General features: G+C 33.8%; 2 protein-coding genes across 2 annotated transcripts; one reads left to right on the top strand and one right to left on the bottom strand.

Annotated features, from left to right (window-relative positions):
* The first annotated feature begins 763 nt into the window (after positions 1–763).
* LOC108916258 (uridine diphosphate glucose pyrophosphatase) lies at positions 764–2,296 on the top strand. The gene has a single exon (XM_018722468.2). It carries the CDS (start codon positions 969–971, stop codon positions 1,590–1,592), a length of 624 nt encoding a protein of 207 aa, XP_018577984.1. The 5' UTR covers positions 764–968; the 3' UTR covers positions 1,593–2,296.
* Positions 2,297–5,001: 2,705 nt separating this feature from the next.
* LOC108916261 (UDP-glucuronic acid decarboxylase 1-like) lies at positions 5,002–12,569 on the bottom strand. Its single transcript, XM_018722470.2, has 4 exons — positions 12,501–12,569; positions 8,173–8,360; positions 5,399–5,531; positions 5,002–5,345 (listed from the first exon to the last, which is right to left on the bottom strand). Exons 2-4 carry the CDS (start codon positions 8,284–8,286, stop codon positions 5,104–5,106), a joined length of 489 nt encoding a protein of 162 aa, XP_018577986.1. The 5' UTR covers positions 8,287–8,360; positions 12,501–12,569; the 3' UTR covers positions 5,002–5,103.
* Between the last annotated feature and the right edge of the window lie 996 nt (positions 12,570–13,565).

The raw sequence follows: 13,565 nt of genomic DNA, 5'->3' as shown, positions 1-13,565 counted from the left end.
TCCACCTCTAACTTCAATACATTTATCAACACGTTTATTAAAAGATTGTCTTATTTTAAAGTATAAATCCTTAATGCGAAATGACTTTGCAGCATTTAAAACCTGCTACTAAAGTTCTTCTCAAGTGTTTATAGTTTCTCCATAAACAACTGATTTCATGTAACTCCAAAAACGAAAACCTCGGCATTCTATCTCACATTTATGTACGAGTATACAATTTAATTTGTAAGCTAAGATGTGATTTTAATTAGATACGAATAATACTTAATAGAAATTAGCATACAAATGACAGTAATAAGACAAGTGGAAGACCTCAATTATTTGATTTCCGTCCAAATCCTACTTAAGAAACTTTACCACTAAATTAATAATACCTATAGGTACTTAATTTTAATTTAATGCAACAGCATTGGAAGTTTTAAAGCCAAATATCTCAAAAACGGTGCGAGATAGCTACTTTAATAAAGTATACCTTTTTTGTGTAAAAATAGTTGGAAAATAAGAATTTGTAACCAAAGATGAGATACCTTAAAGCACAAAAAAGTTATGTCGTTTTTAACACATTCAATCTACTGCAGCTAGCGCCCTCTTATTTTTGTAAGATTTTTGTTTACATGGAGTTCGGGCTCCATGGTATTGGTATTGCATAAGGCAAGTAATCGTGTAACGATTACTCGACAGAACAGGTACTCGATTACTACGATTACTAGCAAGTAACGATTCTTTAGTAAAGAATCATTACAATTAAAATATTGACATCACTAGGCTTATCAGCTGATGCTGACATTGCTGACACTGGTGACAGTGACAGATAAAATACTTATATAGACAAGTAGGATCACCAGTAGAATGTGTATTTAGTTGTTTGATCATAATTTTGCCTGTTTAGAATTGTGAATACGATTTTTAACATTGACATTTTATTATCTGTGAAGCTATTGTATTTTACTTTCAACAAGTACGTCGCAATGGATAAAATTTCTAAAATAATTATAAAACCTTTAGAAAAGTCTATCTACTTAAAACCATATACAATGCATTTCACTCAGAATGGTTCTAAAAGGACATGGGATTTACTTACTGTTCATGATAGTGTCGCTATAGTTATATATAATACAACAAGAAACGTACTTATATTTGTAAAGCAGTTCCGACCAGCAGTATATTATGGTAGCATTCCAGTAGAAGATAGAAAAGGAGAAGGTGAAGTAGACATCCAAAAGTATCCTCCAGAAAATGGAATTACTATAGAATTATGTGCAGGGATAGTAGATAAACTATTACCATTAGAAGAAATTGCCAAGGAAGAAATTTTAGAAGAATGTGGATATGACGTTCCCATAAATAAATTGGAGAAAATAGGATCGTATTGTTCAGGAGTTGGTACATCCGGAAGTTTACAAACCGCTTTTTATTGTGAAGTCAGAGATGAAATGAAGGTTGCTGCAGGTGGAGGAGTAGAAGATGAAATTATAGATGTTATAGAAATGACTGTTGATGAAGTAAAAAAATATATATCTCAAAATCATATTAGGAGTCCACCAAGTTTTATGTTTGGTATATTGTGGTTTTTATATAACAAAAAGGAATAAAGAATTCTAATGTGAATACACATTTATCTTGAGTGTGTTCAATTTAAATTTTAAGTGCTCGTCTAACAGTCGGTGCTTACATGTAATTATTTTCATCGAAATATTTTAAATTATTTTTGCACATATTGGTAAAAGAATCATGTAGCAAAACATAGAGCAAAACTAATTATACATAGACATTTGTAGCAATTAGTTCATACTTGGCCCTTTTTGCTTGCACTACCCTCCACCTTACAACATCCGTAGGTACAACGGAAATTTGTTTTCAAATTTTAATGACGTGCGGGACTTTAACCCACTGTGGTAGGACCAGCCTGACCTGACGTCAACGGGAGTAGCGAGGCCTTAACCACGTGGCTACCACTGCCCCCCTTATTACTATCCATTACTCCATTTAATATAACCTTTTACAGAGAGATAGACTTTCAGAGGTGTATTTTTTTCTTTACGTGAAAACAGTTACAAATCTTTTTTATTTTGAATATGTCCTATGTCTACAAATATAAAATTTAAAATCTTTATAACTGAGTTAGGCTCTCTGAATCTAATTCTGATAGTGTTTGCTTTGTTTAAAGAATTACAAACATTTTCTTGGGGACCACTAAGTACGTATTAATTTAAGAATTAACGTTTATGCATATGTCTGATATTCTGTAAAATAAATATTTCCCTATACGACAAATAGATAATATGGAAACATTGAACTTTGGAGTTTACCTTCGTGCATATTTTTTATTACAGTGGTACAAATTCCTTTGAATATTATTATCTTGTGTAATTTAATTACAATTAGGTACCTAGTGCTATTCCGTATTTTTTTATAATGCAAAAGGTTTACTGAAGTAAAATTAGTACTATAATATTGTCTCAACTTCAATATACAGGGTGTTTGTAAATAAGTGCGAAATATTTTAGAGGGTGGTTGCCAAAGTTATTTTGTGAAAAAAAGTTCATGTAAACGTAGGTCGAAATATGCTTCGTTTCCGAGATACAGTTTAAATTTAAATTTTTTATTTTTATTATTTCAGTTTTAAAGATATTGACTCATTGACTCGAAAGAAAAACGCTTTGGAGGGATAAATGTGCTTTTTTTGGGGTAATCCAAATATTTCTACTTGCACCTTTAAATAAAAGATTAATGAAACTTACAATAAAATGTTTTATTTTTTTCCTCTAAACGGTGCATCCTACGAAAAAAATTGAAGACCAATTTCGTTCAGGATTGATGGCGGATTTCTAAAAAAATATCAATACGGGAAAAAGTCAGTGGCGTACCATTTTTTTTTTCAAATATTTGAATCGCCCCAAAAAATGCACATTTATCCCCTCCAGAGCATGTTTCAAATTTTAAGTCAATATCTTTAAAACTCCGAAATAATTCATAAAAATAAATAAAAAATTTAAAAAACACTGTATCTCGGAAACGAAACGTATTTCGACATACGTTTATATGAACTTTTTTTCAAAATAACTTCAGCAATCACCTAAAATATTTCGCACTTATTTACTAACACCTTGTATATTTCTGCCCAACTTTGCACTAGTAACTATAGTTGGTGGCAGTATACAGGGTGTTTCACGATTATATGCAAAAATTTTAAATATGAATCCACTTCTTATTTGTGGAAGGGCGAAATGGGCGGTGACTATTAGACTCTTTCATTCTAGCCATCTTTCTCTATCGCACGGATTTCTATGACTTACTTTATCGCTCTCACGTAACGGCCAATGAACCATGGGGACTTTCCAAACCTGTAAATTCAGGATTTTATCTGTTTTCAAATTTGAGAAAAAAATTTAAAACTACCACCATTTTTAAACGGCCGTAACTCCTTAACGAATCGTTTCCGGACATACGTCCATAGGAACTTTTTTTCTTATTTTCCGATTCCCAATTCGTATTTAAAATTTTTGCATATAATCCTGAAACACCCTGTATTTTTATCGTCTTATATTAAGTTTCCTGGGAGGTAGATCATAAAATAAAAAATATATCAGGGTTCGTAGTGACCTGGAAAACCGGGAAAAGTCAGGGAATTCATTATTCTTCATAAAAAACATGGAATAGTCGGGGAATTTTAAAAGTATCACGAAAATCAGGGAATTTAATGTTTGCGACTGGAAATTTTGTAAAAACCGGCTCTGGGTTTTTGAAAAAGAAAATCATTTGTGATTTTGAAACTTTCATAAGAGGTTCGTTGGGTACAAAAAAGATTATGGAGTCCATTCTAGAAAAAGTGTAGTATGTAAAAATGACCTGCAAGTGACGAATTTTATTTTATAAGTAGGGGAAAACCTGGAAAAGTCAGGGAATTCTATATTAATTTTGAACTATGAACCCTGTATATCCCCTGTTGATCATGAAAAAGAAATTGCACATAAAACCCTTTTTGAGATCTTAGGGATGGCAATTTTTTCATCACGAAAGTTCTCTTTATGAGTCTAGAAATCATCTAAAAAAAACCGATATATGTCCCATGCTGTTTTATAAAAATATATGACCACTTCAACTTTCACCAGCCGCTGTTGCCAGTAGGTAGGTAGTTACCACAATCGTTTAATGTCGGTAGTAGCCTCTAAATTTAAGATATGTAAAATATTTGCTGTTATTAAAATGTTGAATTGGCCTTACCAAATAAAGTTATGGTCTTGTTTTGCCTAAAATATGCACTTAACACATTTGTTTCGAAGACGATCGAAATATGTTTTGTCTTTCTTCCAAATCTAAACCTCCACCAAAAAAAAACAAGACATTTTTTGTCCAGTACTGAAGAAACAAAAAATATGAAAATTTGATGAGCAGTTGTGCATATTTTTTAAATGTCGCGTGGACACTGTTACGACCATATCCCTAGAACAATGCAATTTTACTTTGAGAAACAAAAAGAAAATGCTTTCACATAAATTCTTTGCACAGCAGACCACCTACCAACATAAAAAAATAATTATGCCAAATCGAACTCTATTGTTCTCCACTTTGGGCTGATACGGATTTAAAATGTTTGATAGGTTTAAAGGAAATGTCAATGAGAAAGTAAGTGGGAAGACCCCTGCATCACTTTCTTGGAATTAACCGCATTTGACATCCTAGGAAAAGACATTGGCAGTGCATTCACCGTACATCCGACTGAAATGATATGGCCTCAAGTAAAAAACATAGCAAAAAAAAATAATTTAAATATTATCTCGACAAATATCTTATGTACCTGATTTTTAATTTTCGGAAAAAAAGAGGTGCTACACTTTTATAATAGGTATAATTTAAAAATTTTTATATTTATTTATTGAAACCAATCTCAAAAATTTGAATAAAAACATCAACAACTGACTTAACTATTAAAACTCGGTTTTCATACATTTAATATTGTGGGCAAATAGGTAATTGTTTTTAAAATAATTTTGAAATACAAAAAATCGTAACATGATCTATTTTATAAGACTTAAATTAGACATAACAATAAGTGCATTTTTACAATTGTAACAGCCATATAACATTAAAAAAATATTCTCGTCAGGGATGTTTATCAATAATGAATTTATTTCTAGGAGTGTGTTGGAATCGTTTTAATTCTTGTCTAAAATATTCAACAGTCTTCTGAAGTCCAACATTAAGTTCAACTTTTGGCTCCCAGTTTAAATACTTTTTTGCTCTTGTTATATCTGGTCGTCGCCTTTGAGGGTCATCTTCTACTTCACTCACATGAACAATGTTATTGTGCCCACCAACAAGTGTTTTAATAATAGTAGCAAATTCTGAAATATATACCTTTAATTTTCAGTGTTATTTTATAAAACCATATTTTTACCATTTATTGTACGCTCCACTGGATTACCCAAGTTTACTGGTTGTGAATAATTAGAATTCATAAGCGCAACAAGGCCCTCTACTAAATCTGATACATACTGAAAAGATCTAGTTTGTTCACCAGATCCATATACCTGCAAATTTACAGAATAAAAATTTACATAAACATATTTCTTTAAGACATTAAAGGGAGTTTTTGAATGAGAATGATTTAATAGAAGTTACGTAATATTCTGTAACTTTTAACAAATATGATTTAAATATCAGTTACTGATTTGTAAGTAAGCAAAACAAAAGTAAACCTACAGCAGAATAGAGTAAAAATGTTTTTTTTTCTCTGAACAAATTTTCAAACTCATATCAAATACAAATAATGCGACTCCTTCAGCGTGCAACAACACAAAACTACTAAAATATACTCATAAACATTTTGCTTAAAGAACATGACAATGCCAGTAACTGCTAGTAAATGAAAACAAGGAAAAAAATGATATGCAATAAATTAATCAATAGATCAATATCTAGAAAACCAAAAAGAAATGTAATATCTATCAATTTTTGGAAATCACTAATTGTGAGAAATTTAAACCTGACAGTATTTTCTTTGAAGAATAAAAGTTATAACGTTATAAACTAATAACATATTAGATTTGTTTATCGACTGAAAAAAATAACAAAGACTTCTTTAAAGAAATAAAAAACTGATCAAAATAAAATAGGCATCAATGATGTCACGATACAATTCATTTTACCTAACAATTTCTTTTTTTTTAAATTTCAGAATAAAGTACGCTAGGACAAACTGATAATTTAATTCTGAACAACTTTATTTAACAGTAGTTTCCATGTTACACAAAAAAAGGACATGTAGTTTCATTTCTAAGGATTTTCAGATTTCTTAATTTCCTAAAGACTGTACATACTTAAAAACAAACTTAAAAATTCTTCTTGGTACCCTAATTTCAAAGACAAGCAATTTTTTTATTAAGAAATCTCATAAAATAAAAAATAAAAATGTACATTCAACTGTGGCTATATTGTAGAGATTAATATAATAAAATAATTATAATTTATACAAAACAAATTTTGTAATAAAAAGATAACACAGTCATCTACTTTTATAAGTATATGTAATATGTATAAATACTAATGCTATAAATACTAATGCGCATACAGGGTGTTACAAAAAATAATTCACACCGCAGTGGTGTCAAAATTTTGTGTTACGGTGTTACTTAATTCAGATTTTTATAAAAGGGCTGGTTTTTTTCAGATATTTCTTTGAAATCATGCTAGCACACTTTTTGTATATTTTTAGCTGAAAAATATTGAAGCACTAAGACTGTATTGAAAACCAAATTGCAATTGCTAAAAACTGTCTGTTTTTGTTTTATGAACTTTTTTGATTTTTAATTTAAAACTGTCGAAGTAACTAAAATGAAAAGTAGAAAAAGTTTAGAAAACTAAAATAGATAGTTTTTCTAAACTTTCAGTGAGATCGTTTGGTTAATAAAAAAAAATTAAATTAGGGATTGTCAACCCTGATACTGAAAATGGTTGCACATATTTGCCAAACATTTTTTTTCGTAATCAATTGATAAATACAGGGTGTTTCGAAATTCATGCAACAAAATTTGGTCATAGATTCTTAAGACAAATTTAGAAGACCCATATTTTTTCTTTTTGCCAACTGGCCCCCTCTTTCGGAGTTACAGCCCCCTGAAATCTGCCCCTAAGAAGTCTTTTTTATATCTCAAAACCATGTATGAGAATCACTAAATTTGGTACACAGGGGTTTTATGACATGTGGAATCTCACAGTACTACGCTTTTTGTCGAGAAACCCCCTTAAGACACTTTCGTGGGCCCTCTTGCCCAGAACCAGAAAAATTTGGTCGTAAATTAGATTTTTTTAAAAATTATTAGTTAGCTAGAAAGCAATTGAATTTAGAAGCTTTTTTGTCTCTTTATATTTGTTTTGTAAAACGCAATGTTTTTGAGGAAAATGGTGAATCACGATACGCATTCGATCACATTTTGACGTTTTTCTCGAAAACATTGCGTTTTATGAAAAAAAGTATAAAGAGACAAAAAGTTTCTAAATTTAATGCCTTTCTAGTGTACTGATAATTTTTAAGAAACTTAAATATGCGACCAAATTTTTTTGGCTCCAGACGAGGGGGCCCACGAAAAGTTGTCTTAAGAGGGTTCCCCGCCAAAAAATGTGGCACCATCAGATTCCACATGTCATAAAACCCCTGTGTACCAAATTTAGTGATTCTCGTACAACAGGGTTCTGAGATATAAAAAAGATTATTCTTAGGGGCGGACTTCAGGGGGCTGTAACTCCGAAAGAGGGGGCCACTTGGCAAAAATAAAAAATACGGGTCTCCTAAATTTGTCTTAAGAATCTGTGGCCAAATTTTGTTGCATGAATTTCCGGACACCCTGTATAAATAGCTATTTAAAAAAATTAATTTTGACAAAAATTAAATAAAAAACAACTGTTTGCATCTATCTGTTACAACCCTCTTTGAGATATCAGAGTCGGCAACTCCTATTTTAATTTCTTATTATGAAATTCCATTTGAAATTCTTTCATCGTGAAAGTTTTCTTTGTGAGCATAAAAATCATTCCCCAAAAACCGGTATGGATCAAATACTTCATTATCAAAATATGACCAATTCAATTTTCTCCAGCTGCCCTGTTGACCTACTTTTTTGTAATACCTTGCACACTCATCGAGATAAAAAAAATAGCAAAGTGACTACTTACAGTTATGACATCATCCTGAAGTGCTTGTAAAATAAAGTTAGACACTACTCTACCATCATTCATATGCATCCGAGGACCATAAGTGTTAAAAATTCTAGCTACTCTTACTTGCATATTTTCTTGTTTAGCATATGCATAAGTTAATGTTTCAGACACTCTTTTCCCCTCATCGTAACATGCCCTAGGACCTACAAATTGTACACTATTAATAAAATGAATAAACATTTAATATAAAATATTTTATTTTATTATGATATAGCTGGATTATAAATACAAACAAATGAAAATTTACATTACACTTTGGAGGTTCAATTACTAGTAGCAATTCTTATGTTTTAAATAAAGTTTTGTTCAAATAAACAAAACAAAGAAAAATTTAAAGTCTTGTTACAATTATCTAATTTTTTAAATTTCACTTGAAATTTTGTTATAAAAACAGCCAGTTTGCTGCATTCAACAATTGGCGTGCAGCACTTGTGGTGGGGGTGGCCTACGTCTACCACATGCCAGCCTATAAAAGCGACTCCAGACTCTGCCTCTGGCCGCAGTCAATATTCATTAGACTGAGGCTCAGTCACTGAGCTATCTCAGTTCCTAGCGAGCATCGGAGTTGAGCAGATGTGTTTGTGAATAGTCGGGAAGTCAGGGTAATTGTGTTGGATGTTCATGCTATACGACAGGGTGATCCGAATTTTATGCAGGAAACTTCGAGGGCAGATAGATCTCTTTAAAATAATAGGTGTTTGCCTTATAAACATAGGTCTGGAACGGCTCCGTTTTAGAGATACAGGCTGTTGAAGTTATAAAAAAAAAAAATCGATTTTTTGTTTATATCTCAAGAACCAATCTGAATAAAATTTCGTACTGATAATGTATGACAGTAAACCTTGCATTGCCTAAAATATGAGTTCCAAAGGTTCAACCAATGGTGTACAAATGGATAGGGGTCATCCCCTTTTTTATAAAAAAAACCTACGCCACTGCATTTTTTACAAGTTATTGTAATGGATTTATATCCTAATGCACAAAATACGTAAAAAAGGTAACTTGAATTTTTTCCCTAAGATTCGCCGTTCTCAAGTTATTCATACCAATACAATCCCCTTATGGCAGATACTTCTAACGATAATATTACAAGAATATTTATGCATATGCTTAAAAGTAAGTGCAATTTGTAAGCACATCGACAAAATTCTTTACACTCGTTTCCATACCACCTGTGAAGTAGAGTTCCTGATGCGTACAGAGACATCATCGTGGTGATCAGCCCCCTCATCTCCCGCTCACCGATCATGTCCTGCGCGCGGTTCTGGAGAAGTGGCCATAAACTGTAGCCATCGGGGACTTTAACGTGAAATTGCCTGAGTAACCATTGCAGGACTACCACCACAAGTGGCAGAATGCTCTGCAATTTTTGACTGAGGTGGACTGACTAGGGCCGATTTCGCGCAGAAATGCAACAAATTTGCGCATCCATTCCCGTCATCCGTGACGTTACAGACCTTGAGGCGGCTATCGTGAGCCTTGAGACGGATATCCACATCGCCTTGGAAGCCAGCACCATGGATACGATAGAAAGGAGGATAGCGAACTATGCAGGTGAGTTACCTCTTATGTTGCAGGACCTAAACAGGGAAGGGCGTGCGGTGCAAAGAACAACCATGAGGATGCCACACCTCCGGGATAAGCACATGTTAAACTAGCTGAGCCAGAGGGTAAAAGCGGCTCTAGAGGAGCACTACCAGGACTCGTGACAGCGATACCTGGAGTAACTGAACCCCGCAGACTGTGGACAATGGAACAGGTGCTAAGTACCACCTGAAAGCCGACGCCTCCCGATTCACGGAAAGAATGGGATCGCCTATACCAGGTATGAAAAGAAATTTGCATTTGCCGACAGCCTTGAGTTAGAGTGTAGGGAAACCCTTCTCAACAATGAAAACCACGCTGCCGCGGTGGAACGACGTGTGCGGCGAACCGATGCCAACCCGATAGGGACTACATCAGGCCGGCAACACCCGAGGTGAGGGATATCCTGTGGCGCCTTAACCCCCGCAAGGCGCCCGGATATCCAGATCGGAAATCGAATACTCAGAATGCTCCTTCAAAGAGAATTATAGTGCTCCTCAACATCGTCAACACCATCCTGAGATTGTGAAACCGACGTCATCTTCCCGAAACCAGGTAAGAATCTAACTTTTGCTGCCCATCAGTCTCCTGCCAATGACGAGCAAGGTAACAGAGAGGATTATCCTGACAAGACTGCTTGAGTTATCCCCGACGAGCAGTTTGCCTACCGCAGCAGACATTCAACGGAGCAGCAGATTCTCAAGTTAATAGAACATCTGTCCGCAGGTTTCAACAACCGAGACGTTGCCAAGGCCTTCAACAGTGTCTGGCACGATGGGTTTCTGGCAAAGATGTTCCGACATTGGCTATCCTGTTGGACTGGTTAAAGTGGTGGAGTCCTTCCTCAGAGGCAGGAAGCTGCGAGCGAAGGCGGAAGGGCCCCTATCCATCTGTGGAAAACATTGAGGCAGGCATCCCCCAAAGAGCCGTGCGAAATAAGAATAGTACCAGAAGAAGCCCATATATTTGCGCCATGCCAGCCAGGACAAGAGGAGGTCCCGAAACCGACCGTGTTGGCGGTCCGGGATGACGGGGAAAAGACCTACCTTAACGAGGCGAAACTCCCGGGGGTTTACACAGACTAGCGGGCGAAGAAAGAGCACCAGAAGAAACGGCCCTAGCCAGGGGGGCCCAGCGTCAGCGGTCCAGGACGACAGGGAAAGGGTCTGCCACTACGAGGTGTACAGGCCTACAGAGATGGCGTGGGTTAAGAGTGATAGTCCCGCTCACCCCGTCCCATCCGAGATCATTTTCCTTGCTAAGGATATTGGCAAGAGTCAAGTCGGTCAGTTGTCAGTCGCACTTCAGAGCAGTTAGCTGCAAGCCGTGTATTAGTCAACTGTCTGCGTTAGTTCAATAACCTAAAAGAAGGCCTCGCCCCACACTTATAAGAAGCTCAAAGAGGGCTTTCTGCCAACACTTAAAAACGAGGAAAAACATTTTTGTCAGATTAAAAAAAAATTCTAGACGTGAAAGTAAGGACTTTCTCATGACTGTCAATAGTGAAATTTCTTTCCCTTTAACAAATATATGATTTGGACGTGAATGAAAATGCCAGACTTATATGATTCTCTTAATTAAAACACTAAACTATACTCAACGGCCAAAATTATAGATAGTGATTCATCGCTAGCACTTGGACTAGTAAGGGGGATGAAGCGTGCCGGGAACGAAAATCCATTGGCGTGTCTGCGTAAAAGGCAACAAGATATAGTAAATATTGAAAAAACATAATAAAACATAACATCTAATATTTTTTACGGTTTGCTATAACCGGCACTTTGATCAATTTTAATTATTACAGCATTTTAAAACATTCCAGTTGTGTTTTTTTAATTTATAAATTTATTATAGCCATGGAGTTAGACCCCTCGTCTACGCTTATGTTATGACGTTTCTCAGGTCGGGCAAATCAAGTCCGTTTACACCCACTAAAAAAACATTTCCCTATTCCCTACCAAGTGCAAAAGACAGAGATAAAATATAGATCGACGTTCAGTGTCTCAGTCTATACACGATTATAGATTCTACCGATGTGCATGGCGAGTGGCACAAAGATAAATAATATTGAGCCGTATAGAAATCATTTTATATTTTATATGCATTATGGTAATATTATGTATTAGTCACTCTTTATAATTTCGGCCGCCGAGTATAGCTAAATTTGGATAAACCTTACTATTTAACTTAATTTCAACATAATGTTTTGTACAAACTTAAAAATATATAAAAGCTAAAATAAAGTGATAAGTAATACTTTACTCGATAAATGTTACCTATGTAATAATAACAATGCTTGAATAAAATAGTCCTGATATTTCAACCGTTTTTTTCATGTAAAAAAGTTACAACTGAAATTTTAAAAATAAAAATCTAAAAAAACTAACACTGACCTTGAGTTTAGCAGTGCAAAACATCATTACAAGTAACATATTACTCATTGGACTGGGAAGAAAATGGAGAATCTATGATGCAAAAATATTTATAGTTTTGTATTTAAAAAAATGAATGAATCTAATGATGGTTGCTGAACAAGGGAATATGATTTTAAAAATCTGATTTCATATTCAAATAGAAGAGTGAAAAAGGCCTTAAGAAAGAATTTTCTATTTTAATTTTGATGTATAATTAAACCAGGGATATCAATACTCGTTAATTTTAATATCCGTACTAACTTCTAGTATCTAGTACCTATTTACCTTTTACCCGCTAATTACCCATTATTCGTTAAGGACTCACATACCAGTTACTCATAAGGCACCCACTTACCAGCTAATTACTTGTTACCTGCTAAGAATCCGTATATTATTTAAGTACCCGGATGATTTTAAAGTGTCAAAACCAATTAAAAACGTTATTCTCAGTTCTGAAAATAAAACAGATTGATTTCCAAAACTTACTTAAGCGAGTGATTTAGTATATTTGTCCTATGTATATTTTTTAGTTTTTATTTGTCTGCTTTTTTCAGTGACAGTTTTGGTTAGTTTATAAAAGTAACCCTTGACTGAAGGGGTTTCTTTAATTGAATTTTTAATATATCTTTTTCACAAGTGGCAAAATACCGAAATAAATTGAGGAAAAACTAAAATTGTCACAAATAAATAATTTCAGATAATGGTTTCAAAATTGTTTTGAAAACATATTACTTGATGATATTGGTGCACAGCTCTCAACCAGAGTATTTTAGATGCAATCTGACTGACATTGTTTTTCAAATAAAGTTTATGTATTTAGATTTCTAAAGCCTAGTAATTCAAATCGCTCAATCTTATAACTTATAAATATTCCACACTTTTTAAAATAAAAACAGACAAAAATGATTTTAATGCATGTTGAATGTCACATTTAGGATAAAAACCTTTATACAATAATTTAGAATACTGATAATAATTCTTAATATAGCAACTAGAATTAGGTTTTGTCATGGTGTGATAGTATAGTATGTAGAGGTGTTTCAAAATCTTATGAGCTTTGACCTTCATATGCGCAGGAACATAATTCCGACCGTCGCCTAAATTATTCTACGTCCTAAAAACATTACACTTATTATTCACAGTCTCTCTCGAGCTCTCGTAGCGTAAACAAGCCTTTGATCCGATTACAAATATCATAATAAAATGCCCTATTCTTTATTATTTTAATTTNAATTCATTATTCTTCATAAAAAACATGGAATAGTCGGGGAATTTTAAAAGTATCACGAAAATCAGGGAATTTAATGTTTGCGACTGGAAATTTTGTAAAAACCGGCTCTGGGTTTTTGA

This window comes from Anoplophora glabripennis, unplaced genomic scaffold (assembly GCF_000390285.2).
Source record: "Anoplophora glabripennis isolate ALB-LARVAE unplaced genomic scaffold, Agla_2.0 scaffold1789, whole genome shotgun sequence".
Lineage (NCBI taxonomy): Eukaryota > Metazoa > Arthropoda > Insecta > Coleoptera > Cerambycidae > Anoplophora > Anoplophora glabripennis.
This window is presented reverse-complemented; position numbering and strand designations above follow the sequence as displayed.

What these genes read in the sequence shown, in the direction of transcription:
- LOC108916261 (XM_018722470.2), bottom strand. Translation starts at nt 8,286, where the DNA reads ATGCAAGTAAGAGTAGCTAGAATTTTTAACACTTATGGTCCTCGGATG. An exon ending in TTCAGGATGATGTCATAACT is followed by an intron (nt 5,532 to 8,172) that starts GTAAGTAGTCAC and finishes GTAAATTTGCAG; the next exon opens with GTATATGGATCTGGTGAACA. An exon ending in AGTGGAGCGTACAATAAATG is followed by an intron (nt 5,346 to 5,398) that starts GTAAAAATATGG and finishes TATATATTTCAG; the next exon opens with AATTTGCTACTATTATTAAA.
- LOC108916258 (XM_018722468.2), top strand. Translation starts at nt 969, where the DNA reads ATGGATAAAATTTCTAAAATAATTATAAAACCTTTAGAAAAGTCTATC.